This window comes from Dromaius novaehollandiae, chromosome 1 (assembly GCF_036370855.1).
Source record: "Dromaius novaehollandiae isolate bDroNov1 chromosome 1, bDroNov1.hap1, whole genome shotgun sequence".
Taxonomy (NCBI): domain Eukaryota; kingdom Metazoa; phylum Chordata; class Aves; order Casuariiformes; family Dromaiidae; genus Dromaius; species Dromaius novaehollandiae.
In genome coordinates this window covers 135428786-135455000 of record NC_088098.1, presented here as the reverse complement: position 1 = coordinate 135455000, position 26215 = coordinate 135428786, and the positions used below count along the sequence as shown (strand labels likewise).

Below are 26215 nucleotides of genomic sequence, written 5' to 3'. Positions count from 1 at the left end.
TATTTTATTTTATTTTATCTATTCTATCCTATCCTATTCTATTCTTTTTTTTTTTTTTTTACTTACTATTTGAAAAATTCCTTTTTCAAACACTCATCATGGAATTTGCAGGTGACACTGTCCTGGGAAGAATAAGCAATACCAGTAAGAACAGTGAGCATTAGTGCCCAAGGAGGCAGGTAGGCCTTGCCAGTTTGGAAAAAATGAGCAGAAAATAACCAAGAGAGATTTGACTTATTAAAACACAAGTGTGGGCTCTGGGGAAAAACATGAAACATAGCTTTTATGTTTTGAAGTGGAAGATGGTTGTGTCAAAGGAGCATGTGGGAAGGTGAGCAGCGCTTTCCTGACTGGCTTGAAAGAAGGTTTAAATATGATGTGTTTTGAGGCTCTATATGGAGGTACTACAGGTCCCAGGAAGGGAGATAGCAGCTCCCGTCTCTTTGAGACTCGATCTGTAACTGGAAATTTGGGATTGGTTCTGGTCCCTCAGTAGCCAGAAAAATAGAGATAATTTGGCTAGAGCTCAGAAAAGAGCAGCAAAACTGCAGCAGGAAGGGTGATAGATTGTCAGTTGTGCTTTGCAAGAATTAAATCTGGGTTGTTTAGGAGTGCAACAGCCAAGGAGGAAACATAGTCTGCAGCTGCAGGACACATAAAGACAAGGCAGGAGAGTTGTTGTTCACGGTAACAACCAATAACTTGTCAATTGAATCCCAGGAGCAACTTTCTGAACAACAGATTTTCCTTGACCTGTGGAATAATATCTGAAAGGAATGGGGAAGGTAGGATCGCTTGGAGTAGTTCAGATCAAGCCGAAGGAAATTAGTGTGTAGAGCTTCTTAGACCAGAACCATCTCTTTTTTAATCCACTGCAAGTACTGGAGCAGCTCCAGGGTCAACGGGCAAAACGCTGCATGTGCATACACGTGTGAGTCACGGCTTGAGCCATTTTCCCTGCTATTTATGGCAAAACATCCTTTTACACCTGTCATAGCCTGCATGCTATTTATGGCCGTATTTTGGATAGCAGTGGAGCCTGTGCATACGTGATTACATTTCTCTTCTCCGAGTGAAATTTGGGTTGTGGTGAGGAGCCGACTGCCGCACCAGAAATCTTCCTTTCACCTCGAAAGCTGTCCCACCACCCATGGTGGCACTTTCTCGTGCAGCAGCAGCACACCAGTGCCAGCACTGGAGGTGGGCTCGGGAAGGCGCTCACTGCCGTCCCCACTGGCATGCTTCGTTTCACATCATGGAGCTGTCCCACGGCACAGAGGAGTTCCCCCTTCAGGTGAAACTAGCCCAAAAGTTGCGTGTCAGCAGCACTGAGTGCGTTTCTGATAGCAGCCCTTCGGGCCATGGGGCAGACCCCAGTTTGAGGGGACACAGATATGTCTTCTGTAAGAGTTCAAATAATTTCGGGAGCACTGCAAAGAAGCTGGACCAAGTCATAACAATGGCCGGTCACTGCTGACTTGGCGTTTGAACTGGTGATTTAGAAGAAAAGGCTTGATAACATGTTAGGGTTAGGAGAGCCAAGGTAGCCTTCCTTGACTCCTTGGACTTGAAGGCAGGTGGGCAGACTGGATAATATAACACTGGAAGAACAGGAACATTATAAATACTTGAGACTTCTTTGCTACTTGTTTGTGTGTCTGTCAAGTTACCACAGTGCAAACATGGACAGCACTGTTAGGCAAACAGCTAACAGAGAGAAGACAGAAAGTCAGACTTACAAATTATTTCAGATAGCATGGGACCAGCTTCTGGTGGAAAGAACATTATCTGGAGCCTTAGGCTTTCATTCCAGAGCTCTTGACATATATAATTCGTAATAACGTATGTGGGATAGCAACAGTAGTTTCTGGGGCCAGGAATAAATTGGGGATTAAAATGAGAGATAACTATCCTAGGTCAAGTCAGTTGAGAAGTCTGCTTATTTCTGTGTAGCACACATCTGTCAATCACCTTCCTACGACCTTCACAGCAGCCCATCCATAATTCTGTGGAAAGTGGTGCTGTCTCCTGAGAAAAGGAGGACCAAATGTCTCTCCACATCAGGAACTGACCCCTTGATTGCTCTATGTCTGTATTTGGAACAGGGTTTGGGTTTTTTTCTTTTCTTTCTTTTTTTTTTTTTTTTTTTGCTTTCTGGAAGCTGAGCTGGCAGCTTCTTTTGGATTATGTTTATAGTACCCTAGCGTGCTATAGCTGATGAAATATAAATGACTGAGTTGATTCTAAGGGCTGTAAAATAAGTCGGTCATTGTAAGTGCAAAGGCGAGTGTACTTTTGTTTGGTGAAATATCTGTTGTTGTTCCAAGGAGGTCATTATTTCAATTTTCATGTGAATTTTCGTCACTTAATGGAACATTTTATTTTGCACATTTGCACAGCTTTTGAGGTAAGTCCTGGAACATAATACTGAAATAGTGCTACTAGTTAATCCTTCCCAATGAAAAGCACTGCCAACTTTATTCTCTCAGACTGTGGAGGCAGATAAGGCAAAGGTCAGCTACCACCCAGCAGAGAGGGAAGACCAGAATTTACACAACTACAGGGCCTTACAGCTTCAGAAACTGCTAGCTTCTTTCCTGGGCCTCACACTGCTTCACATAGAGGTCTCTTGGAGTCTTCCTTTTGTTTTGACTTCCTAGCCTTAGTTATTATCCCAGACTGATTTCTTTCGCAAATTTGAATTTGGGTTCCTTGACTGTGAGTCGCTGATGACGGAAGAGGGAGTGTGTAATCCTCCTCTACCATAAAGGCCCTAGCACGCTTAGAAGTTTAGCAACCATTAAGACAAAATAATATTTTTTTGAAGGCAAACTATGGTCAAAAGGGGAATGTTCTTTTTATGTCCAGTTCTAGTAGCTTAGCTTGGAGTTTAATTTAAGGGGTGGAACATCTTTGAAGGATTTACCAGCTTATACTTATACCAAACCCAGCATGGGTTAATTCCCTTTGCTGCTGATTGGAAAACCCAAGTCAATCTCTTCCTGAAACACATGCTATATTTAGTCAGGAAATGATAAAAAATGCTATTTGAAGTACATTCTACTTCTTCCCCTTTCTTCCCCCAGCCCCTTCTCCTCCAAAATAAACTAGGAAGTATAAATAATTTGTGTACTTAACCTGAATATTCCATGTCTACTTAGGTGTGTTTGCTTTCTCTCCCTACACCAAAGTCACTAAGTGGGTTGAAAGTTGTTATTTTATTTATGTATAGTATAAATAAGTCACACTACATGAGGTGATTTGTAGTTAACTTGCACTTGCTCTATACTCTGTCCTCTGCTTTCCTATGCAAGATGCCTCTATCACTTGAACTATTCCGCTTAAGAAGTGAATTCGCTGTTTGATATTTGGAGGGAAACATTTCCAACACCAGCAGAACAAACACTGCTATTGCATGTCTGCATTTCCTCGCTTTGACTTTGTACTTGTTGAAATGTCTGCATTTTTTGGTCCAAAATATATAGCTAGCTTTCTTTCTGGTAGAGAGGGGTTGTTTACTTAATTAAATGTTAGGTAATGATGACATAAGAGATTTTTAGTTTGTTTTTTGTCCACAGAAAAATTTGAACAAACAAAAATGTCTTTGTAAGGAATTTTTTCTGGGGAAACAAAACATTTTCCCTTTAGTTCGCCTTCCAAGTGATGATATTGATTTGGAAAACGCAAGAAAATCTTTATTCCTTTCAAAAAACATCTTTTGCTGAATGAAGTTTTCCAAGGATCCGATAGATGCAAACATATTGCTCACTATTACTTGAGAAATCTGGATAAAACCTAGGATTTATATATGAAAATCTTTTAGTCTAGGTGTTTTTGATGGAAATTGCAGGAGATATATTCCTTACGAGTTGTTCAATAACGCTGGGCTGCAGGATGTTTGCATCAGAGCAAGCTTAAAGAGGCAAATCAAATGAGAGCTGGGCTCTGTGTCAGCAGCAAGTTAGCTGGTGAGTGCATATTCACTGTGAGTCCTTAGTCAAGGAATATAGCTTATGAAACACATGACCTTTTGGGGAAGTGGTGTTTGGAACGACTAGTAAAGGTTAGTCTAATAAAAACGGAGGTAGCCAGGAAAAAATAGGTGAATCTTCAGTTTTCGTTTTTCTGCAAATGTTACCTTCCCATTTTTCTTCTTTTATGTATTGAAAGTAAATGACGAAATCAGGTAAAAGTTTCTGTGCATACAGTTTGGAAATAGGACACCCACTGCCCAGCTATTTGCTCTGTTTGATTTCCTCTTGTGGAGAGCAAAACAGGTTTGGGAGGAAGAGGAGAAATGGTGCTACTGGTGTGGAAACAGACACCTCCGTGCCTGGATCTCAGCTGGGGATTTGGGAGCCTGAGAACTTCACAGTTGGGATCTCCACTGAGATGCAAGAAGAAGAAGGGCCCAAGTAAAAGACCCCAGCTGATATCCACGGATGGGATTCATCTTGTCTAATAACAGCAGTCTAAAAGTTAGTTATTTAGTCTAGGGTGCTCTGGGCTCCCTCTAGAGTCGATAGAAGTAGAGGCTTGCAGATAGTTATTGATCCCTCCATAATGTAAGCATCCAAGATAAGTAACATGAATTGCCCTCCAAAGGTACCTGTCTCTATCCATGGACTGTAGCGGGAGTCTAGGTGATAAATTGGACTAGGCACTTAACTTCCATACAACTGCTGTTAGATGAGCTGAATTCCACACTAAAGGGCAGGTTTTCAACAGGATTTAGTCATATGGTGATATATCTACCTCTCGGGAATTTTCAGAAGAGCCATAGATTAGTCACCTAGGTCTCAGTGAAGTCATGGGTAGCTTAAAATCTGTCCTTCCTTTTAAAGGTATTTATATGTACGGATGTAAATGTATCCTACAAGGCATCTGTCAGTATCCTTCAGCATGCAGCTCCAGACCATTTTAAAATCTGCCTCTGATACAATTTTGCAAGCATCAAATTATGTATGACACTTCAGCTTCTACAATACCCTTTCTCCAGAGTGATCTCCTGCCTAAAACTGCCTTGTCTGAAATGCCATCAAGACAGACGAAATACAGCTGGTGTTTTACACAGGTAATAGGGCTCGTTGGAAATGCAAAGTTTTTGTTCAGGAACTTCGGTATAGTTATTCCAAGTAAAATTAGAGGGGTGTGTACTTCTAAGGCAGGTTGATTTGAAGAAAAAGACCAGTAGTCATTTTGTGAGACATATCACCAAGAAAGACCTTTAATGACCACGACTGGTTGGGACACCAGCATTTACAACTACAGCAGTTTATCTCTCCACTGAGAAAAGACTGAATCCAGAATCATTAATTTAAATTCAGTGTCCCTGTCACACCCAGGAACTTAAATTAGGTATCTGAGCACATAGTGGCAAGCGCAGAAATATATTCTCTTCTGTTAGCAGGTCTGAGAAGGAGCTGAACACTCACAACTCCTACTGTAGAAAATGGAAGCTAAGAGGATTAACAACATGTAGCATATGCTCAGTATTTAGGGCCATTTCCAAAGTCAGGAGGGTTACTGTGGACTGATGGCCTTCTTACTGAAGGGAGTAAGGCTTGTTTCATATATGTATGTATGTATGTCTATAGACAGAAGGATCTGCTGCATCGTTAGTCAGTGATACTGTGTGTGAACACATGCATATGTGAGTATAGTATTTGTAAATCCCTACTTTAGTCAAAACAATGACTTCTGTAGGGGCAGCTGTGGTAAGCGTGTCGAGCAAGACTTACCTACGATTGCCCTCCATTGCAAAAACAACCTGCCAGCTTTCACTCCAAGTTTATTCGCACTCTTTCTTGCACCTGGTCTTGGACATTCATGTGCTATTAGAAGAGAAAGTGTTTTCTGCCTCTGCAGTTTTCTCCCCTTATCCTCTCTCAGCTCCAGTAGCCAGAATAGCACCTTTGTATTTAAGACAGGTACTCATGGTTAGCATGAGGGTTTCAGCTTTGCATTGCAGATTATTCTGCTGCATAATCTCCTGGCTAAGAAGCACAGTGATATGCAGTCAGCTTGAGGAGAGCTGGGAGTTTGGTATTTCTTACCTGTTTTCCAAATCTCTTTCATGACTCTAAAGAGAAACGAAGCAGGGTGTTAAAATAAAAAGGAAGCAGTTTATTCTTTTTTTATTCCTGATGCTGCTAAGTTTGCCAATGAATACTACCTGAGCAGCAGCTAGCAAGTTTCTGCAGGAGTGTGTTGGTAGAACAAGGAGCAGTAGCTCTGAATAAATCATTTATGTGTGCACTGCAGACTGTGCTTCAGGGATTGGCATTAACAGTGGTGCACTTTGAGACAAACAGAGGAAAAGGCTTTCACCCAACTTTTTACTAAAACCTCAGAGGAATAAAACAGGTCAGCGGTGAATATTAAATTAACTTTTGGCCATCTTCCAAAGTGATTTGGCCTAGTTAGGAGACATCAAGAATGAAGAAAGCTTTGCTTCTTCACATCCTGATTTCTCCAGGGATGGGAGAGAAGGAGATCTGTGCATGGCATTACAAAGGCAACCTGATTTTGTAAATCAACAGTTCTTTCGTACACACACATACACCCCCATGCACACCTATGCAAATCTGCATAGCAAATGTATGTGCCTTTCTTGCAAAGCTGAAGCGATATTTAAGCCACACACATTTTTTTAATTCTAGCATGCATATTCTAATAAATGTGGCCAGATCAACAGCTTTGCAAGATCATCACTACAGCAGTATCAGGTTGGGCATAATGTGACTTTCCTGCCCGTACCTCCCCAGTGGATGTGATAGGATTGCTCCCTCACTGGAGAGCACATACCACCTCATCTCAGCCAGGTGAAGGAGCAGCAAGGCTGACCCCACGGGAAACTACCTTGCAGCCACAGATATACTGAATAGAAATACTGCCCTCCATTTTCTATGTTTTGGATGTTTGTCCAAAACACAGAATTTCTTTCAAGAAAGCACACTATTTTAAGCATAAGCCCGGGTATTAAGGAATAACGGGACAGTGGGGATAAACCATCAGTATCTGTTGGCAGTCCCATGGGGAGGGAAATTAAGAGAAGGAAATTATCTGTTCCTAGGGAAAAATCTGTAAGAGGAGAGAAAGGGAGATGAGAGAGCCCTTCAAGGTCCCGTTGCTAAGTTTACAGGTGATCATCCCATTCGGACGTGTCTGTACTGAGAGATACAAATACGGAGCCAGAGGCACTGCAGAGCCTTGTGCCTGCCCAGCATCCTCCAGGCAGAAGCAGGGAGGGCTGCGCCTGCAGACAGCTTCGGAGGACATTGCTCCTCCTGTGGGACCAGATTCAGTCTGCCTGAAGAGGGATAATATTCATTAGCCCAATTACGTCTCCTGCAGCGAGCAGGGCTACTGAAATGAAGTGCAAATGGATCTGCACAGCCACCTTTTCCTACCACGTAGGTACTGTGTTTCCTTTGGAAAAGCCTATCGCTGCATTCCTTTATTCAAAGTGGTCCACGCTGCACCGCGCCGTCAAACGGCATGAATTTTCGGGAGGGAGGTGCCGGGCGGGCATTTTCAACCAACAACGTGCGGCTCCGGGAGCAGCCCCCTTCCCAGGAGGCAGGGGAGTGGGGTGCTGCACGCCAGCCAGCCGCCCTTCTGCAAGACTGCTGAGGCTGCGGCTCCGCAAGGCAGCGTACGGCGCTGATGAACGCTTCCCGGATAGGGGAGACATTTGAAGCAGGACTTGGAAAATGCGAGTGCCAAAAAAACATTTAGCAAACCCAATATGGAAATGCCGCATCTTTGCAGACGATGCCGGGAAATGAGGGTGTTGGGGCATTTTGCTTCCGGGAAATGAGGGTGTTGGGGCATTTTGGTTAGAAAGACCCAAACTTCTTTATGAACGACAAGGATTTTTTGCCTAAAGTATTCCTTTATGTGTTGCTCAGAAAGGAAGAAGTGACCCTTAGAGAGCCTGCTCCTGCTCACGTTAAGGATTTGGTTATACTTGGTTAGTTTTCTCATTACAGCACTGGAGGCCTTGCTGCCGGTCCCCCTGTAGCTCCGTCTCGTGATGGCGTTTGTCTCCTGGCCTCTTTTCCTTGCCTGCACCAAAAGCCAAGCTCCTCTTTGAGCCTCAGTCCTGGGGGCATGGTTGGACTAATCTGAGTCACACAAAGCCTTAACCCTTTGCTGGTTGCACAAGATGTGAAGTGATCCTTCTCTCCTAATAATACTCAGCAAGTAAAAATGGTAAGCAGTGAGCGCTGCAGAAGGCGAGCTGCGAGAAAGCACCAGCACGTGGTTGCTCCCTGTGTCCTGCCGAGCTGCCGGCCCTGCTGAGCTCAGGCCCCGGCACAGTCCCTCTCCGGAGGCCCGCGGCAAGAGACAGTGCCTGCCCTGAAGAAGCGAGGCCAACAAGATGAGCAAGAGCAGCATGTGTAAGTGAAATAACTTGCCTGTGCGTACAGGTTAGGGCCCAGGTTAGAGCCTGCATAGATAAAATCCAATCGTGGATTTCATGAAGAAGGGCCGCTCAGGCAAATCCTTCGCCAGTGTGGATGCACGAAGTCCCTGCCAGATCTACTGACCTACACCCATTAATCGGGGCAGAACTGGGCTCAGCGCCCTTCTTCATGTCCTTGCCCGAGTGTATCTCTGTTCAGCCCCTGTTTTGAAGCATGGCGTATCGCCTGGCAGACTTCCCTTGGCATGTATTATCCAGGTTTGCCTCTTAAACTTCTCACTCTGCTTTCCCATTTTTCTTCAAAGCCTTTATTGCAACTGCTGTAGTTAATACTGCAGTTACTTACTGGGACAGGCTGAAAAGCTGGCATGCAGAATAGGAAAAAAGCCTCATGAATGCAGCTTCCTTGTGGTTCTGTGGTTAGAAATGTGTTTCAGAGGTTTTAATAGTGTTGGACAGAAAATGTTATGAAAAGTGATTTTTTTTTGTCTCCCTGCAAAAGTTCCCAGCAGAAATGTACAAGCCATAAAGCAAACATTTTCTGACACAGATATCCAGGTGAAATTCAGAAACGGCACGGCGGCGCCATGTGGGAAATTGTATTTCTTGGGCTTTGGGATTCTGTGCCTGTCTGTGGGTCAGACTTTCCGGGTAGGGTCCTTGCTGCAGGCACTTGGGTTTCGCCCTTTTATTAGCGAAATTGCTGCTATTCATCGTGCTAGTCCTAGATGAAGGCAGCATGGAATCGGGAGCACGGTTCCCAGAGAAGAGAGGTGGCATAGGGGAGTAACAATGCTCAAAGTCCTCTTGTGAGTCACAGTGGCACTTTCACATTATCACTCTCAGGGTATTTAATCTTGCCTGTCTGAGAGAATTTTCTGATGGAAAGCAAACACTTTGCACAACTGGTTTTATTTAGTCGAGCACATTATTTTCTCTTGAATGGCAGATTTTTTCATTTTAGTTAACCTTAAATAGTATCACAAGCTCGAAGCAGGCCACACTGTGTGCAAGTTCCTCCATTCTCCATCTGGAGCACTCGCAGGTGTCCTGGGTCGGACCTGTCCTCGAGGTCCCGTGTGTAACGGAGTGGACGCTGATGGCAACTGCAAACCTGGGTCTGTCCAAGGTAATATTTGTGACCTTTGCAAGGTTTAGCCGAAGGGCTTCTTCCCCAAGGCTGAAGGGTTTGTTGAGCCATCAAACCCTCAGTCATTTTCAACATCTGGTTTGATTCTCTGCAGATAAACGGCAGCCTTGCCATGAACAACAAAAACTTAATTCACTGAGGTTTGTTCAAGCGCTGAGAGCAAATATTTTTCCTTTGCAGCTCGGGGTCATTTTAAGGGAAAAGCAGGACTGGAGGTATATCGACCCTTTAAAAATTATTATTACTTCCTAGAGAAAATAAAATGTAAAGCACCTTTTCCTTCCATTCATGAGGCTGGCTTGGGAAGGAAACATTGTTTTGTGCCTGACTTGGGATCAGAACAGGAGATTTGAATAGATGTATGGATTAATTCATATTTATTTTTTAAAACGAAAACAATCCTTCCTAAGTCATACTCAGCAAAACCCGATGGAAATGTTCAGTCCCGTTTCTGTCATCTACTCCCTCTCAGTGCTAGGGCTTACACATGAAGGGAGGGGACCGAGCAGCCTGCGAGTACTGCAATTATAAGTATTTTAGGAAATGTCCATGGCTGTGTAAGCCGCTGATTCCACTTATTGATGTTTGGAAGGCAGGAGCTCCTATGTAGGTCATGTTCTCCAAGGCTGCTGCCTCCATTACAGCCAGACCTTCTGTTGACTTGGGCTGTCTTAATGCATCAAAGAGCCTCTGATAGGCTTCAGTTCCTGCTCTGAACTCGAGTTGCACCTTTCAGCTTTTCTTGTAATCACCGAGGTGGGTAGCCTAACAAGGGGAACTCCAGCATTAATCGGTGGCTTCTTAATTTCCCAGAAGAAGAAGAAAATTTCCTTTTTTAAGATCATTATTTTTTTTCATACTTCTAAAATCTCCCCCTAAATTCATTTTCCCACTTTTTTTTTGGGGGGGGGGGGACCATCTATCACAGTCCAGTTAGTATTACCAACAATAATATGGGGTGACCCATAAAAGGAATGTAGGAGTTTTTTATTAAAAATCTTCTTAAGAAAACAAATGAAGACTGTCAGAATATAATAATGCTGCATGAGAACATTTCTCTTTGCTGCACATTAATAATTAAATCATAGGTGCTCTTAGCTGATGGAACAGCCTATTGAATAGTGAGTGGATTTGGGGTAGGAACTGCTTATTCAGTTGAAAATGACTTTTCCTCCTTGCTGTTCTGTGCAGCATCATTTCCTTATATGGGGATCAGATATTAAGAATCTGAAAATACTCAGTTGACAAAGATCAGAAAACCTTAGAAAGTATCGCAGAGAGACACATCTGTCATTTGTCTCTCTTTATTGCGGTTTTTGTATCTAGAATTGCAATACCAAGCCTCTGGATCAGTGTAAACATTTACAAATGCGACTTGAGCTTCTGCTGGCTTTTACACTGGCAGAGCAGCGGCTGGTGCCTGTGCTGTGCTTCAGCAATGCCCGACGCGCAGAGTCTCAGCCAGCTGTGCTCAGGGCAGAAGGAAATGCAGAGCGTATGAGTGCATGCCGGGAAGAAAGGTCTGATTTTAATCAGATCTTTTTTTTTTTCCCCCTTTTTGCTAGCGAATTTTGCCAATTTGGATTTTTCTTCCTCCCTGGCTGGGTTAATTTTTAAACACTCCCACCTCTTCCAACCACTGCAGGAATGCTTCCCCCTACTTTTGCTGTTAAGCCAGAGCACAAACCAAGGGAGAAGCCTGCGCTTCCCCGGGGCTGGAAAGCGTTAAACCTCTCATGTGATGGAGAGGGCGAGCAGGGGGGATTACTGCTGCCCACCCCGATTTGCCACCACGCTGGACCGTGGGGAGATTAGAGGGACCAAGGCGTAGGGCTGAACCATCCGACTGCCTGGAAGGGGAGCCCTGAGGGCGTGCAGATGTTTGGCTGCAGCTTGCGCCAGCCGTGCTCCTCGGAGGTTATTTCCCCTGGCCCCTCTCTCCCCCCGGTTTAAGCACATCAGCTTTCCCATCTCGCTGGGACTCAGCGAATGCCATGGCTAAAAGCAGAGCCCATGGGGCACTGGGCTACTTTCTTAAGAGGCATCACAGAGCATTCAACCATGGCCCTGAGTTGCTGTGTGCTGAAGAGTGCAGGTATAGTCCTTTTTTTGTCAGGATTTCCTAGGGCGAGTCACTGGTGGAGGGAGGATGTTTTCCCCAAACTCCTGCATAGCAGAGCTTGCTTTCCTGTATAAAATAGGACCTAATTTTAAGGCTGCCTCCTCTTTTTTTTTTTTTTTTTTTCCATTTACAGAGCCAAAGAATGCAGTAAAACTTTCAGCAACAGGTAGTTCTTATCAAACGTGATTTATGAAGTGCTCAAACTTTTCAGTGTTTGTCCTTGCTTTTTGCAAGTTGGCAAGCTTGTCTTAGTATTTCACTTTTATGATTTTATTTTTGTTTGCACCTGGCCGAGAGACTTAGCCGAACAGCGGGTTCAAAGAAGTACTAACAGCCCTCCGCTGTCAATGGGTCGGTTCTGTTACAGACTGCAAAAGGGCTGGCGGAGGATTTGGTGGGGGGAGCACTCGCACTGGTAGCTGGTAGGTATGGGATGAGTTTGGCAGTGCTCAGCTCTTGGTTGTTCCCCCCCAAGGAGTGATGGTAACTGGTTGGATGTTAGTCGTTGGTCAGACGTTGCAGTCAGCTCATACTTACTAAGTGCAGATAGTTTCACCGGACAGTGGAGAAGGATAGGGCTGGTCATTGTTTTATAATCTTATCTGAAATTCAGCAGGCCTTCAAAGACAGCTGATATGTTTTTAGTTGTTTTTCCTTCTCTCCTTGCAAACCATGGGGGGGGGCGGTAGTTCTCCGTTAGTTTTTTCAAATGACAACACTGATATCACCTAATTGCTTTGGTGATAAAATCTGTGGAATCAGGTTGTAACCTCTTTCTGATTTGTTCAGTTCTGCTGCCATGGAGAAATAGCTCCATTTGTCTGTTCCTTGCAGAAAAAAAGTGCGGACTGGGCAGGATTTTTTGTTGTCAAATGGAACACAAAATTATATAAATAAATTAATAAGACCCCAGGCAAAATGCATATTCAGTCAAACATTTTTGCATCAGATGCATGATCAGTTTAATAAGGGAAATCCAGCGAAGTGCTTGGAGGGAGGAAGATTGCAGGAGAGAGGGAAAAAACAGGCGAATGAGGCTTGATTTGTTTAGCTAGACAGTTAGCTCTTTCAGCAGTTTTCTCCCTAACTTGAAGGATCGGTAGGGTGGGTTTTTGTTTTGTTGTTAAATCTCATTAGTGTCAAATCTATTGATGTCTGGGAAAGATTACACTAATGTGTAAGCCTTTGTGGGCGGGGTGCATGTGCATGTTTGTGTGCACATGAATGTATTACTAGCAAAGGCTGGTACTAACAGGATTAAAGGGGATGACAATAACATATCACTTAACGCTGTGGCAGAGGTTATCACCTTAAAGTACTGTTAGTGGGTGGTAGCAATGAAGACAGAAATGTGAGGCATCCAGGTGCTAATGACCTAATCCTCCCCCCCTTTTTTATAGTCTGTATGAAAATGATACAGGTGTCTTCTGTCTCACTGGACACCGCTCCACAGTTCAGCTCTTTCCTTTGGCCTGATGCTGTTGCTATATAGTGACACCTCCCAGTGGCACTCTGAAACATTTCAGGAAGCCTGTACTGAACTGCTGCTTGGCAGGTTTATGAAACCAAGCGCTTTACTTGTGCCTCATAAAGTATAGTTTAGCTTTGTGGGCACGTTCTTTATAAAAGTCTTCCTGATTTCCCCACCCCTGAACTCATGGTCTCACTATTAATTAATATTTAAAAGCAATTGCAAAGTTTCTACACACATCTGTAAAGACGGCATTATGGTGCAATAAAAGTTCCGCAAGTATAATCACGTTTTCTGGCTCAAGTGAGTAATGTTCTGTTCCAGATGTTGCTGCTGTTGTTAATGGGCTTCTGTCGTGAGAACAGTCTCTCCGGTCTGTCGGTGTAACCACGTGCAATATCTGCTAGGAACACAGCAGACCTCTACAGGTCTGGGAAACACTAGTTAAACATGGCTCATTTTCTTAAATCAGCTGGAAACAGGATTTGGGGAGGTTCAGATATGATCTAGTTATGGTAAATTAGCAAGTTCCTGGCTGTCACCTGGGCTACGCTAGCTGTTTCTCTGTGGTCAGTGTCCTCCATTTACCCCAGCTTTAAAGCCTTCCTATTTTAATGGCTTTCACTGAGTTTTATGTAACACTGCTTGCAGTGTAGCTGGATATTTGTATAGCAGTGCACATGTTGGAGCATCTCTGCAGATATTACTTGCTAAGTCATTGTAAGTCAGTTGTAGATGAACCCTCAACTAGAAACAGAATCTGCAAATCCACTCTTGTTTGGTTTCGTGGGGACTTATTTTGGTTCATCTAAGCCCAACTCTAAATCTTTGTTTATGTGAGAAATATTTTCTTGTCTAAAAAAGGTGTAATTTTAAACCAATTAAATTAAAGGGATGTAGACTCTGGGATGGACCCTGTTTTTCCTTAACAACATCATTTTAGATTTAGCATGAATCAGATAGATAGGCCCTGTTTTCCTGGGAAGTGGAGCCAATGTAATGGCTAATGTCGCCATACCTTAACTTTAGCTACTCTGGAATACCTGTCTTTGTGGACTGTCTTCTATAATAAATAGGGATTTTAGAATTGAATAATACTGTGCTTCCTGAATAAATCTATAGAATAGAGGGTCCATATGGGAAACTGCACAAAATGGCCAGAAAAAAATACTGTGTGCTGATCAAATTCCCCATATTAAAAAAGAAAGGTCTTTGCAATCAGTTTGCTCCAAATCAAACAAGACCTGCATCTCAGTTTAACATGTAGAGTTTGTTCTATGACTATGCCTGTTTTAATAATGCATCTCTAAGTTACTTGGTGCAATTTGATATGTGGACCAACCCTTAATCATAACAAGAGACCCTGTACTCCCGTAGTTGTGCTGAACTCATCTCCATGGCAAAAGCAGTGGGACAGGTCTGGAGTACCATACAATCCGTAAGCAAGTTATCAGAATTTGAACAATGAAATTAGGATGAAAATAGGCAAAGTATGAAACACAAGGCTGCAGGGTCCTCTGCCTGGCTCAAGCCAGTGAGCGCAAAGAAATTCAGACTTGCCGTCAGCTAATGCTCCAACACAATACTTTGACATGACTGTGTAATGCAGCAAATCTGTTTCTCATCATCTGACACTCCACTGAGACCTCTTGCTATGCTTAGCTAAGAGCTTTGAACGTCCTTGCTTTTCTTGGCCTGTTATGAAGTCCCTCAAAAACACAGTTGATCTAATATTTTGCTCTGCTGCTGCCAGCCATCCTGGTTGTTGTTGGACAGCGGAGCGTTAGTAGCAGCTGGTGTAACGGTGGATTTTGCATTAATTCAGCCATGGTAGCGTTGCAGCAATTGCACTGCCCATGCAACCGCTGGCAAGGCATTGGCAGGGCGGAGGGAGAGCCACTTCGCTCCGCAGGTGTCCGAGGAAGAAGGGCAGCATGGAAGATCTCCACTTCCGAGCAGTCCTTGGGGGCAGCAGTCCTGACTGCAGTCCTCTCACTCCTTGGGGTTTTGGGGCAGTCTGCTCACCCCCTGGACACCAGCTGCTGGAGGCTCTCCCTAGCTCCTCTCTCTGCCTCGGAGGCAGCAACAACCTTGTGCTGTGCAGCACTGCGGTTGTATCCAAAATGTGCATTGCATTTTCCATGCCTATTGGAAGTTGCAACTCTTGCGCTAAAAATCATACTGTCTGGACCTGAGTGTAAAAGGCACAGTCTGACTGACACGTGACTACAGGTCTGGGGGAAAGCGCTTTCTCCTCGAGAGAAGTGCTGCTCCAAGGGTTGGCTCAGACAAGAGCCTTTATTTTGAGGGTGCAGTTATGCCTTTGCATACTTGATCTTTCCCCATAGGTCCATGTTGCAGTGGGGGCCCTCCAAGTTGATTTAAAAGAGGTTTGCGATCAACGAAGGACGCAGTGGCTACTTTCACACAGCACTTAGCCAGCAAGTGGGTTGAAGCCTGTTATTCCCAAGCTCATGGCACACGGGGCATCCTGGCACGCACCCTGTTCCCAGGCTCCTGCCAGTGAAGCTGCTCTTGGGGCATGCAGAGCCAGGCCCCGCAGGGAGGCAGCGGTGTGACATATCCAAGATGCTGCTGCAGGAGCAGCTGGGATGTGTAAGGGTGGGTCTGTTCAGGTTGGTCACTGCAAGTAGGTGGACACTTCTGTGTTTCAGCTTTTTCTTTCAGCGTGCTCTGCAACAGAGGTAAAGACCTAGACTGCAAGCTTATGTCGAAGCAGTGGATATGAAGCAATCTAGACTGGCTCTAGCATACATTTAAAGTGCAGACTTATGCATTACAATGTTGAAATAGGTTGAATGTGCTGGTCATGTCCACCAAAGTATTTAAATACACACTGACTTCCATGCTTGTCTAATTAACTTTAAAGTGTTCCAGAGGAATTTTTTTTTTTTAAATGCACTTTTACCTCTACAGAGGAGTACTTCTCTCTCACAATGTCAGCATTTCTTGGCCTTGTTAGAGTACTGGTAGGGAATTAGTTAGCTTGTTTTCTTTTGGAGGCCAAAACGCTGAAAGGCAGAGGGCACAGTCAGCTGGTCATTGATTGCAAATTTATGGTTGTTAGAACTGACATTTCTGATGCACCTGAATTACATCCTTTTGCCTGCTGACAAGTAGCAAAATCTGTGAATCTGGCAGTGGAGTGCTTTAGCTCCACCCATACAGCTGGACTCATTTCTATTTTTCAAGCCTACCCTTATCCAGTAACTCCTAAAGATGTTCTCAGTTGCTAAAGCAGTTCTGTACCAAGCAGTTCTGTGTTTGCCTTCAGAAATGAGAGATTTAGTCATTTTCTCCCCTGTTAAAATCTTTGTGTCTGGCTTTTGGATGCCCTTTACAGCCCATAGTTTGGTAGAGTTTCCACTGACCTAAAGTGGGGTATACTGGTTTTCACAAGCCTGAGGATGAAGCATGAGCAAATAGCAGCTCTCAGAGGAGGTGGGGGTGGATCATACAGCCTGCTGGCCAGTGTCTTGTGCCTGCGTGAATGTCCTTGACCCCATATGGAGCTATTGAAAAGCAGCATGCTACCCCTGTTCTCCTCATGGTAAGGTATAAGTACGGGGACAGTTGCCACCAAATGGTATTACATGCTGTAGGTTATCCCATAGAAAATTGTTTCTTTGGCCATAACTTCAGTTAATGTTTTGTATAGGACCGCTTCCTTGTCTTGCTTTTCTGTGGGCAAAGATGTCTATATAGCATTGTTTAATTTATGAATTAGACCCAGATTTTTTTTTTAATCTGTAGCGATTCTTCATCACAATTATCCATGGATCCCTTTAATCCAGGTATGGCACAAGTTTCCTCCCTGCAAAAGCAGGTCCAAGTCAGCGGGGTGTGCAGCAGTGACCCTGGCATTGGCTTAGACTCTGAAACCCAGTTGCAATTTCTCAACAGCACTTGAAGTGCAAATGTCAACCATTGATAAGATGGAGGAAACAAATGTTTTTGCAAACCGGGAGAAAAGAGGTCTGCATGGAAATGCTTCATTCCCCTTCTTACATGATTACATCCGCAACTAGTCAAGAGGAAACTGTGATTTACTTTTTGACTGCACAGTAAATTACTGTTACAGTCAACACCCTGTATGTGCTATACTTACTATGAATGGCCTCTGGCCACTAAAAGCCACAACTGCCAAGGTTTTTATTCGCTGAAAGACTCACCGGCAATTTGGACTTGGGTGATTAATTTTGAAATGAGATCGTGCTTTAAAGCAGGCTTGGAGTGTATGCAGTTAAATACCAAGTCCGTGTCTGAAATAGATTATAGCAGGTCCTGGACTAACACAGAAATAAGGGCATTGCCATATTACCTGGGAAGGCTGTCTGGCTGACTCTCTCTGCGTGCTCATATATCTTAGTAGGATTTGCTTTGCTGCTCAGGAAGACCATCAAAGACATTGTACAGACACACAGGGACAGACATGCCAACTTTGTTGTGGAGTTTGGAGGCCTCTCTGTTGTGAAGAATTAACAATGATGATGGACTAAAAAAACTAGTCCACTAACCTCTCCAGAGATTTTATATGGGGTGGACTGGGAAACAGGTGCAAATCTGCCAGCGTGGTGATTTTGGGCCTAGTGCTACAGAGAGATTTCTCTAGCATTGACTATTATTGAGTAACACAATTATAATAATAAAGAATATTAATGTGTCCATCGCCTAACATGGGTCCTGTGGCATGAAACTAATAGAAGGAAGGGCTGGAAAGGAGAGCAGATAAGATAGCTGGGGTAGCATCAGTACCTGGAAGGGAAGATATTGGGGTAGATCATCTGCCATTACGAATACAGCAGGATGGGGCAGTGGGGTTTCTTTGGCTGCTTTGCAGTCTATAACAAAGATGGAATAATAATTGTCATGGTGGCTGTGGGCTTTAGCATGTTAAATATGGAAGCAGCTGTTCCAGAAACGTATCAGGAGAAAAAAAAAAAAAAAGGCAGCTTTAAAGGTGTCCTGTCAAGGCATGAAGATTGTGATGGGGCAGACCTAAAGCAGGTTTCCCACTGAAGGCTCATCCCAGCATATTTACAAGCCGCAAGTGCAGTGGTGGATCCCTAAGCTATCAATCTGGTCAAATATCAGAAATCTTTATCTAATACAGCCAAAGCTGTTGCTACTCTTTCAAAATCAGCAGTGGGAGCATAAACCTAATTTACCCTCTTCTGGGCAGCTGGCATCCAAAGCACTGTAGTAGCTGGACCATGGTAGAGGGTTGGTGGTCATTAGCCACCGTTTGTTCCCCCAGCATCACTGGACGTCGCATCCTGGTGTGGAGCTTGTAGGGAGCGGCTGTGTGAGCCTGTCAAACAAAACTCCCCTCACAAAGCAGCAAAACAGACCAGTATGTAAATGGGGCCTCACCCCGAGCTTAGCCAGCACCTCTGTACAGTGGTCGACATGCAACATTATGTATGGCGTGGGACTCTACTATCACAGTTCATTGGCAAATGGTGCAGAATATCAAACATCATGATGCAGCATCCATGCAGGATTTTGTGGCTCATGCCTTGCACTTGCTAGTAAGGCCTAAGGCATGATCACAGGGACAAATGCAAGAAGTGGGCTGTTACATTGCTTGAGGTGACAACAGCTTTTCAACAGCCGCTACAAGGGCTGTGGTGTAGAGTCTGAAAGCAAAGTGTAAGTAAGTGAACTAGAACATAAAAACTGTGTGGGCACATCCTGATAGAGCGTGTCCAGCTTTTAACTCTTCATTTTGAGCAAAAAACAAACCATCAGAGGAGGAAATGCAAATATGCTTTTTTTCAGGGAAGAAGTTGGTCTAAAGAGCTATATTCTGATGCAATTTCAGTGTCACTGTTACAGCTTATCTTTGACTAAAGAAAGCACTCAGGAAAGCTGGATAATGCGTACATTAGCTTAGGAGCTGCAAGGCTTGTAAAAGCTACATGGGGTATCTATAGCGAACACTCAGAAAGCACTACGGGATGCAATACAGGTGTGTAAATCCTTCCCGGACTCCAGCTGCTGCCCCAGGGTCCTATTTCGTATCGACCAACCCCATACAGATGTGCTGGATACCCTAGGGCATCTCAAATGGTATTTGACATGTTTGTTTAAGCAACTGAATCCTACCTTAAGTGACTTGCTCAAGATCATATATAAAGTCTCTGTGAGAGCTGGGACTCAAGCCCAGATCTCTTCATATGCTATCCAGCATTTTGATCACAGGAACATACCCCATCTCTGGAATGAACATATCCAGATGGCAGTGTTGGTTGGATTTCTTTTTGCTTTTCTCATTTTGGAATAACTTAACTAGACAAGGACCACTAAAGGAAGTTTTGCAGAGGATGACAAATGCTTCTCCTCAGTGTCATTTGCGCATTAGAAAGGGGTGAAAGTCCTTTCACCTACCTTATTATCCTTTATGTATTATTATTTCAGTCTTCAGTGTTATTATGTCTTCTGTGCTGGGTTTTTGAGGGAAATGCACATGCTGTTTTAATATCCCTCTGCTAAGTCTTACCCTAACTGGCTGCCGTGGGTTATTTGTTCTGCTATTTGAGAAAATGTCTATGTGAGCCTATGGTATGAAAATCACATGATACAGAAGGAGAGGGAGAGAAACCCCTGACTGAGAGAAAATACACAGGGACGTGGGGGTCAGAAAAGTAGCTTCATGCGTGACAAAAGACCAAATGGAAGTGTCAACAAGACGGTCCAAGTCTGGCACACACTGGGTGCAGGAAGGTTTTCAAACCGGCCTTTTAGCTCAGTGCTTTTCAGGGTCAAAAAGATTTCCGTGCTTTATACTTGGAGCAGTTTGTGATGGTGGGGAAAGTCCCGGATCTGGCTGCCAGTTTGAGGACTTACTGGGCTGCTAAGAGAAGAAGAGAGGAAATTAGAGGGCTGGGATGGAGGGAGAAGAATAAATTGAATTTGGAAGCATGAGATCAATAGTTTGTAATATCACTTTGACCAAGGCTTGTATTGAATGAGAAACCTGCTGAAAACAATTATCTAAAAAAAATGAAGCTGCTCAGATTTCTCCTTTATAAGTTTCTCCATTGATTTAATCATCCTTCTCATCCGTTTTGTGAGTGCCGTGTCCAGTCTAATGAGGCCCCTTCCTCCATTTTGTTCAGGCAGCAGTTTGAGCTGCTCTGGATGAGAAGTGTTTTTTCAGCCCCGGGGTACACCCTGAGGTACTCTGGGGCAGAAAAATAGGTAGTTTAGAGCAGCAACAACAACTTGTGAGAGTTAATAAGAGGAAATGAACTCAGTTACGAATGTGTAAGTTTGAAACCCAGGTATTGGAGGGGGGAATCCAACTGGTTTTAACAGAGATTTAGCAACCCATGGCAAGAGCAGCTGCCGGCCTTTGGAGAGGTCAGCAGTGACGGGGCTGTGCACGGAGCCCCGTTTCCGCTTTCAGGGGGGCGGCTTTAAAAGAGGGTCCACATTACTGTAAAAAAAAAAAAAAAAAAAAGTCCCCTTTCCAGCCATCCCATGGCTCTGGTGCTGCTAGTGCGCTTTGTATCTCAGCACTGCTTTATACCCTGCGTCGAGCCCTCGTGAACCTTTAGCCTGGCTTTCCAAAGGCGTTTGCAGTCGGCTAACAGCCGTTGCCTTTAGTGGGACTGGGCTGATTTCCACCCAATGCGACTCTAATCCTTTCGCTTTTTGACAGTCACCATAGAGAACTCAAGTGCTGACAAAGTGAAACCATTTCATAAGCCACCACTCAGTGTCTTCTGTTTTACTAAATTTCCTTGCCACATTACATTTCAGCAATTTAAAAAGGAAACATTAAGCAGTCAAAGACATGTATGACTAAACTGTACTGCTTTGTTTGCAGTCTTCCTCCGAGCAGCATCCCCCTCCAATACCCCATTCTCTTTGATCCCTAAAAAGCCAGCTATGGTTTTAAATAAACTGTAAGTGGGGACATGACTCTGCTTGATGTCTGGCCTGCAATGGAAATAAAGCGTCACTTCCAATTTTATCTGGGTGCAGAACAAAGAGGTCTGTGACCAATGCACCGCAGAGTGCCCTGGCTTCCTTCAAACAGGGAGCATGTTTCAACGAGCCAGGGGAGCAGATTTTAAACGCTGTCAAAGAGAAATTGTTTTACCTTTCATAATGCCCGTGCCTGGTATCCTGTGTTCCTACCTCATGGACGCCATGCAGTAACCTTGCTGAGGTACGGCAGGGAGCTGGAGCGCCTCACCAAGGCCGCGCTTGGCTCGATGGGTCTCCGTCCGAGGACAGGAGTTGACCCATGTGAAGTCAACCAAAGCAGCTGAGCCCCAGGGCGTTTGGAAATGGAGGAAAGGTAGAAAGAGGCAAGCAGCGAGGCTCCCTGCAACTTTGCTCATTTGCAAACAAGAAAAGACTAACTAAACTTCTCTAAGCAGCTTCAATCACTGTGGCCAATACCAAATTAAAAGGCATTAGCTCTGTATGAGCTAATACCGTCTATGTAGCTGTTGGCATGGCACTTTCCAAGAAGGGTGCAATAACCAAGGAAGGGCTTTAATAAAATTAGTCCCAGATTTACAATGAGTAGGCGTTTAGCCAAGTCTCCCAGATGCTAATAGGGAGAAGCTATTTTCCTATCAAATAGCAATGTAGTTGAGTAAGGAATTGGAATAAATTGTTGGGATGGCTTCCAGTTGTAAACTGTGGTGAATAAATGAAGTGGATAGGTCATTTCTCCCTAGCAGCCTGGGTTTCGGTTTCACATCAGGCAGTTCCATATCTCCGTGTCTGTCTCTTCCACACCATTTACTTTATATACATCCTCCCTCCCCTCTGCTTCCACTCTCCCTTGTATATATTTAATCTTAAAATCTCTCTGCCTTTCTGGTTCCTTTTATTTGATGCATATCTTATCCTGGCTACTACCTTTGGGAGCTGATCCTCGAGGAACGAAAAGGGACAAAGCAGAACATCAAGTTATCAGGCTGTGTATAAGGCATTATTTTTTCCTTCTGTCAAAATTAAATGGCACTTGGGCTTTTCCTTTGGCCTATCAATATTTCCACAAAATTCAGGGCTGTCGTATGAAACCCAGGGAGGATGGCTACATGCTGACATAGCCCGGCATGCTGTCATGGTGTCACATGGCTCTGGGCAAACATTTTTTTGCTTTTTAAAGACTGAGCCACGAAGAGGATTACCACGACTGCTTATTACAGCCCCGCCACTGCTGTTACACACATGTATCTCTGTCATCGGCCTTCCCAAATAGGCTTCTGTCTTCCACCCTAATCATTTTTAGCAAGGGTTCAAACAACTGCTCTATCAGAAACTAAACAACTAGTAACCCCTCCAAAATCTTCAGCCTCCCGGAGTCTGCCCCCCTTCAGGCATGTGAGCATTAGAAGAATAAGTGAATAAATAACAGTTCCCAAACTTTTCGGACCAGGGATCACAGATTCCTGTTACTGTTAACAGTGAATATTTCTCACCATTGAGTTTCCTTCTGGTCACTCTTCAACCTCAAGGCTTTGTCAGGGTGATATGCCTGCACAGAGCACCGACAGGCCATTTGCTGTGGCCCTGTGTAATGCAGTTTGACAACTGCTGCCTGGGAGCAAACCTCCGATGTGCTTTGGATGGCCACAGACTTGGCCTCACCTTGGGTGCAACTGGGACTTCTGCTGTTTGCTCCAGCTGGGATAGGATTTCACCGTTGAACTATATCCAGCTGAGGTGACTATACGGTCTCTCATAGAGAATACGTTGTCATGGGCTGTCTCTTTGATGAAGGGGAGTCCAGCTTAAGTCAGCTCATGTCTCTTATTTCAACTCATTTCTCTCTCCTAGATGATAAGGTATGTCTCTTTTTTCTTTTTCCTAAGGTAGTACTGGGGACAAGGATGAAATACAACTTTTCTCCCCTCGCAGTAGCACCTCAGCAAACAGAGCAACCTGGCTGTTTAAGCTGTTTTTTAGCTGAAAGCAACGGGTGGTCAAAGCTTGACAGAAGAGACACCTTGTCCCTCAGTCACAGACACATGATTAGGTGCTTTCTTCCTCTTTCTTTCAGTCCAGAAGGGCAATTTCTATAATAGATAGCAGTGTTTCTTGTTTCTAACTTGCAGCTGGCATTCCACTGCACATCGTTCCCCAAATATAACAATATAGCATTTAACAAAGGTATCAAGTGCTTTAATAAAAAGGAAATTGAATTATAGAGGGTTTCATGCATTGCAGAGTTGCCTTTAACATCCCACACTGATGCCTCCGGCCTCCGGGAGGATTCCTTGTGTCCTCCTTGGAGAGCACATCCCATACCAGGAAATCAGCCCTGCTGCTCCAGGACCTTTTTCTGACAACACAACCACCACAGATATGCAGCTATTAAAGAAACAAAGCTAACAGCAAAAGAATGAAAAATACAGAGTGGCATGTATCTTCTCCAGCCTCTTCTCCCCCTGCCTTTGCCATGACCCGGAGCTGCTTTCTGCGCTGCCCTCCCCAGCGGGGTCCCAAACCCCAGACCAACTGCGCTTAACCCCGCTGTTGCAGGCTGGTGCTTTTCTGGTCACAGCACAAAGTAGCACTCCTTGCTCACAGATGTAGTCAGGGCAAAGGATAATCAACTCCTACTTAGCTGGCTAATGAAGAAAACAGATATGGAAGAATAAATATAGAATTCCCATGACTGTTTAAAATTCTTTGTTTCTTGAAAGGAATCGGGGTGTTTCTCTTGGACCAACAGATGGCAACGTCACTTGGGGAAAATTCCATTTTGATTCCTGTTTTTGTGGTCATTGCTTATAGAGGTCACTAACCCTGTTGCTTGGCTTTTTCCTGAGCAGGGGTCATTAAATGCATTGTTTTGAATTTTGGAAGTCGAGCACCGTGTGTAAGGGTGGTACGTCCTGAATGCTCTAACAGAAAAATCACATGCAGTACTTCGATATGTATTGCATCTCAAGATGCTACACTGAGAAGACAGGCATGTAGATGATCAATGTGATTTGTAAGTAAAATTCAGCAGAGATATCTTCAGGGTTTAACTAGATATCAAAGCAAGAGGCGGTGCTGAAAGTTTTTCACTGAAATTGAACTCTTCCATTCTCTTCGGCAAAGCAACATTCATTATTAGATCAGTAATAGTGATTTGTACCATTGCAGTCAGTACAGAATGATAGTTCACTAGTTTGTTGTTTGGATTTGTGAGTAGAACATTGCTCTAAAGTGTACAGCAAGTAGTATGAGATTATTGTAGTTCTGCCTTGTTTTAACACGTCAGAATAGGGCAGTTCATGCGAGATGATTTGCAAGCTTTTGGGATACACATTTTGTTAGGACCATGATATGACTACTGTTTTAGGTAGTAGTTTACTTGAATGCAATTTGTATTTCTATCCATGTTATAAAGTTTACATTCTTTGCAAATTTATTAATATGTGCTATAACAACTGTATCTTTGGCTGCTTGAAAAGCAAAGGCCTAGCAAGCACAAATAAAGCATTGCAAGCTTAAAAGGAAAAATATAAGACAAATGTTTGCATTTATGACACAGCCAGTAGTTCTTCTGAAATAAACAGGAAGAAAATCTTGTAGAAGGAATGAGGGAGTCAAGAAACTCTAGTAAAAGAGAATAAAATTCATGTAATTCAGGATTCTCCTCTTCTAAGAACCCTTGCATGTTCACCTATGGCTAGGCAAAACCTTCAGACATGATTAAGCACGTGCTATTGAACCAAAGAAGGGTAAATGAGAGAATCTTTTTCTGCAATCTGTATTTTGTAATTGGCACCCAAACAGCATGGCTGTCAAGGCATTACTGGATTACACAGAAATATATGGAGCCACATTACCAAAACTCTTTATTAGTGAGTTGTGAGTGAAAGGTACATTATGATCCCAAAATACTTATACTAGTATATTTCCTATTTTAGAATATTTTCATTCTGCTCCTAGTGATAAAAGACGAGGCGAATATATTGGTCCTACTAAATACATAGCAACATCTTTTAGCATTGTAAAACTTGTAAACATCATCGTAATTCATCCAAAGCATAGGTTTTACATCCTGTCACCCAAGAACCATGTGGAAACCTAGCAGGGTAATGAGATTAGTAAACAGGTAAAAAGTAGAACGTTGTATTTTTAACTGGTGGAAAAAAGACCCTCTGCAAGTGAATTTGAAAGAAAAGAAAAAAGCAATATAACCTCTTTTTCTTAGCTGGGCTATCAACAGGTAATACAGTTAGCATAATTTTTTTCTAGGGGGCCCCGTTTTGGGGACAGGGAACCATTAAGGGCAGATGTGACCCCACTTGGCCATGGGGGCTGAGAGATGAGGAGGAGGAAGGGCCGGCCGGGCTTTAGCAGGTTCCCGTCGGAAACGTGGCTGAAGGCGGTTTGTGTGGCCCGTGCAAGCTGCTGAGCAGCACCCTGTAATCACCAAAGGAAGAAGAGCAGAAACCTGTAATAATCCTCACCAGCAAGTACTCAGATAATAGGTGGCTGCAGTTCTCGCAAGCGTGTTTCAGATCTGGCCTTGTAGAGACAAGGGGTGAGCCGAAGTGACTCCTGCTCTGAGTTAGCACCTGGCGCCGGCGGCTTTCCGCACCCTCTTTCCTCCTGATGTTTTTGAATGTACTTCCCATTTTAAAACCAATTTGCATTAGAAACAAAACAAAGTGGCCAAAAGAGGAGTGGGGAGGTTGCTGAATCTTCCAGCACAGCTGTGAGGCTTTTACCTTGTTAGCTCCAACATGCGTGGTTGCTGGAGCTGCAGAAAAACCAACACTAAAAGTACAGGATAACAACCAAGATGGCAGCCTGGCTCCTCCAGTGTTCACTCTGCGCTGGTCCTGTTTCTAGCTCTTTTTTCTTACCAGCAACAGAATTTAATATGCTTGTCATGGTCTTTGGGCTGCTGTGTCTATATTCTTGCAAGAATGAGCGATATTTGGGGACGGAAGAACTGACGGAGATTTAAAAATCCTCCGAGATTTGAAAAGTTAGATTTAATAAAAAGGTCAGTGAGAAAAAATTTTCCGTGGCCAGAAAGATACA

At 43.9% G+C, this 26215-nt stretch overlaps 1 protein-coding gene across 5 annotated transcripts in view; it reads left to right on the top strand.

Annotated features, from left to right (window-relative positions):
* NHS (NHS actin remodeling regulator) overlaps window positions 1-26215 on the top strand; it is a 267912-nt gene that overhangs the window by 182003 nt on the left and 59694 nt on the right. The window contains exon 1 of one of the 5 annotated variants that reach the window (XM_026120725.2): window positions 11623-11676. The exons of the other annotated variants lie outside the window; for them this stretch is intronic. Coding sequence (XP_025976510.1) covers window positions 11643-11676 — 34 coding nt within the window. The 5' untranslated portion in view covers window positions 11623-11642. Of the gene's footprint in view, window positions 1-11622; window positions 11677-26215 lie in introns of those variants that run through there. 5 annotated transcript variants of the gene reach the window in all.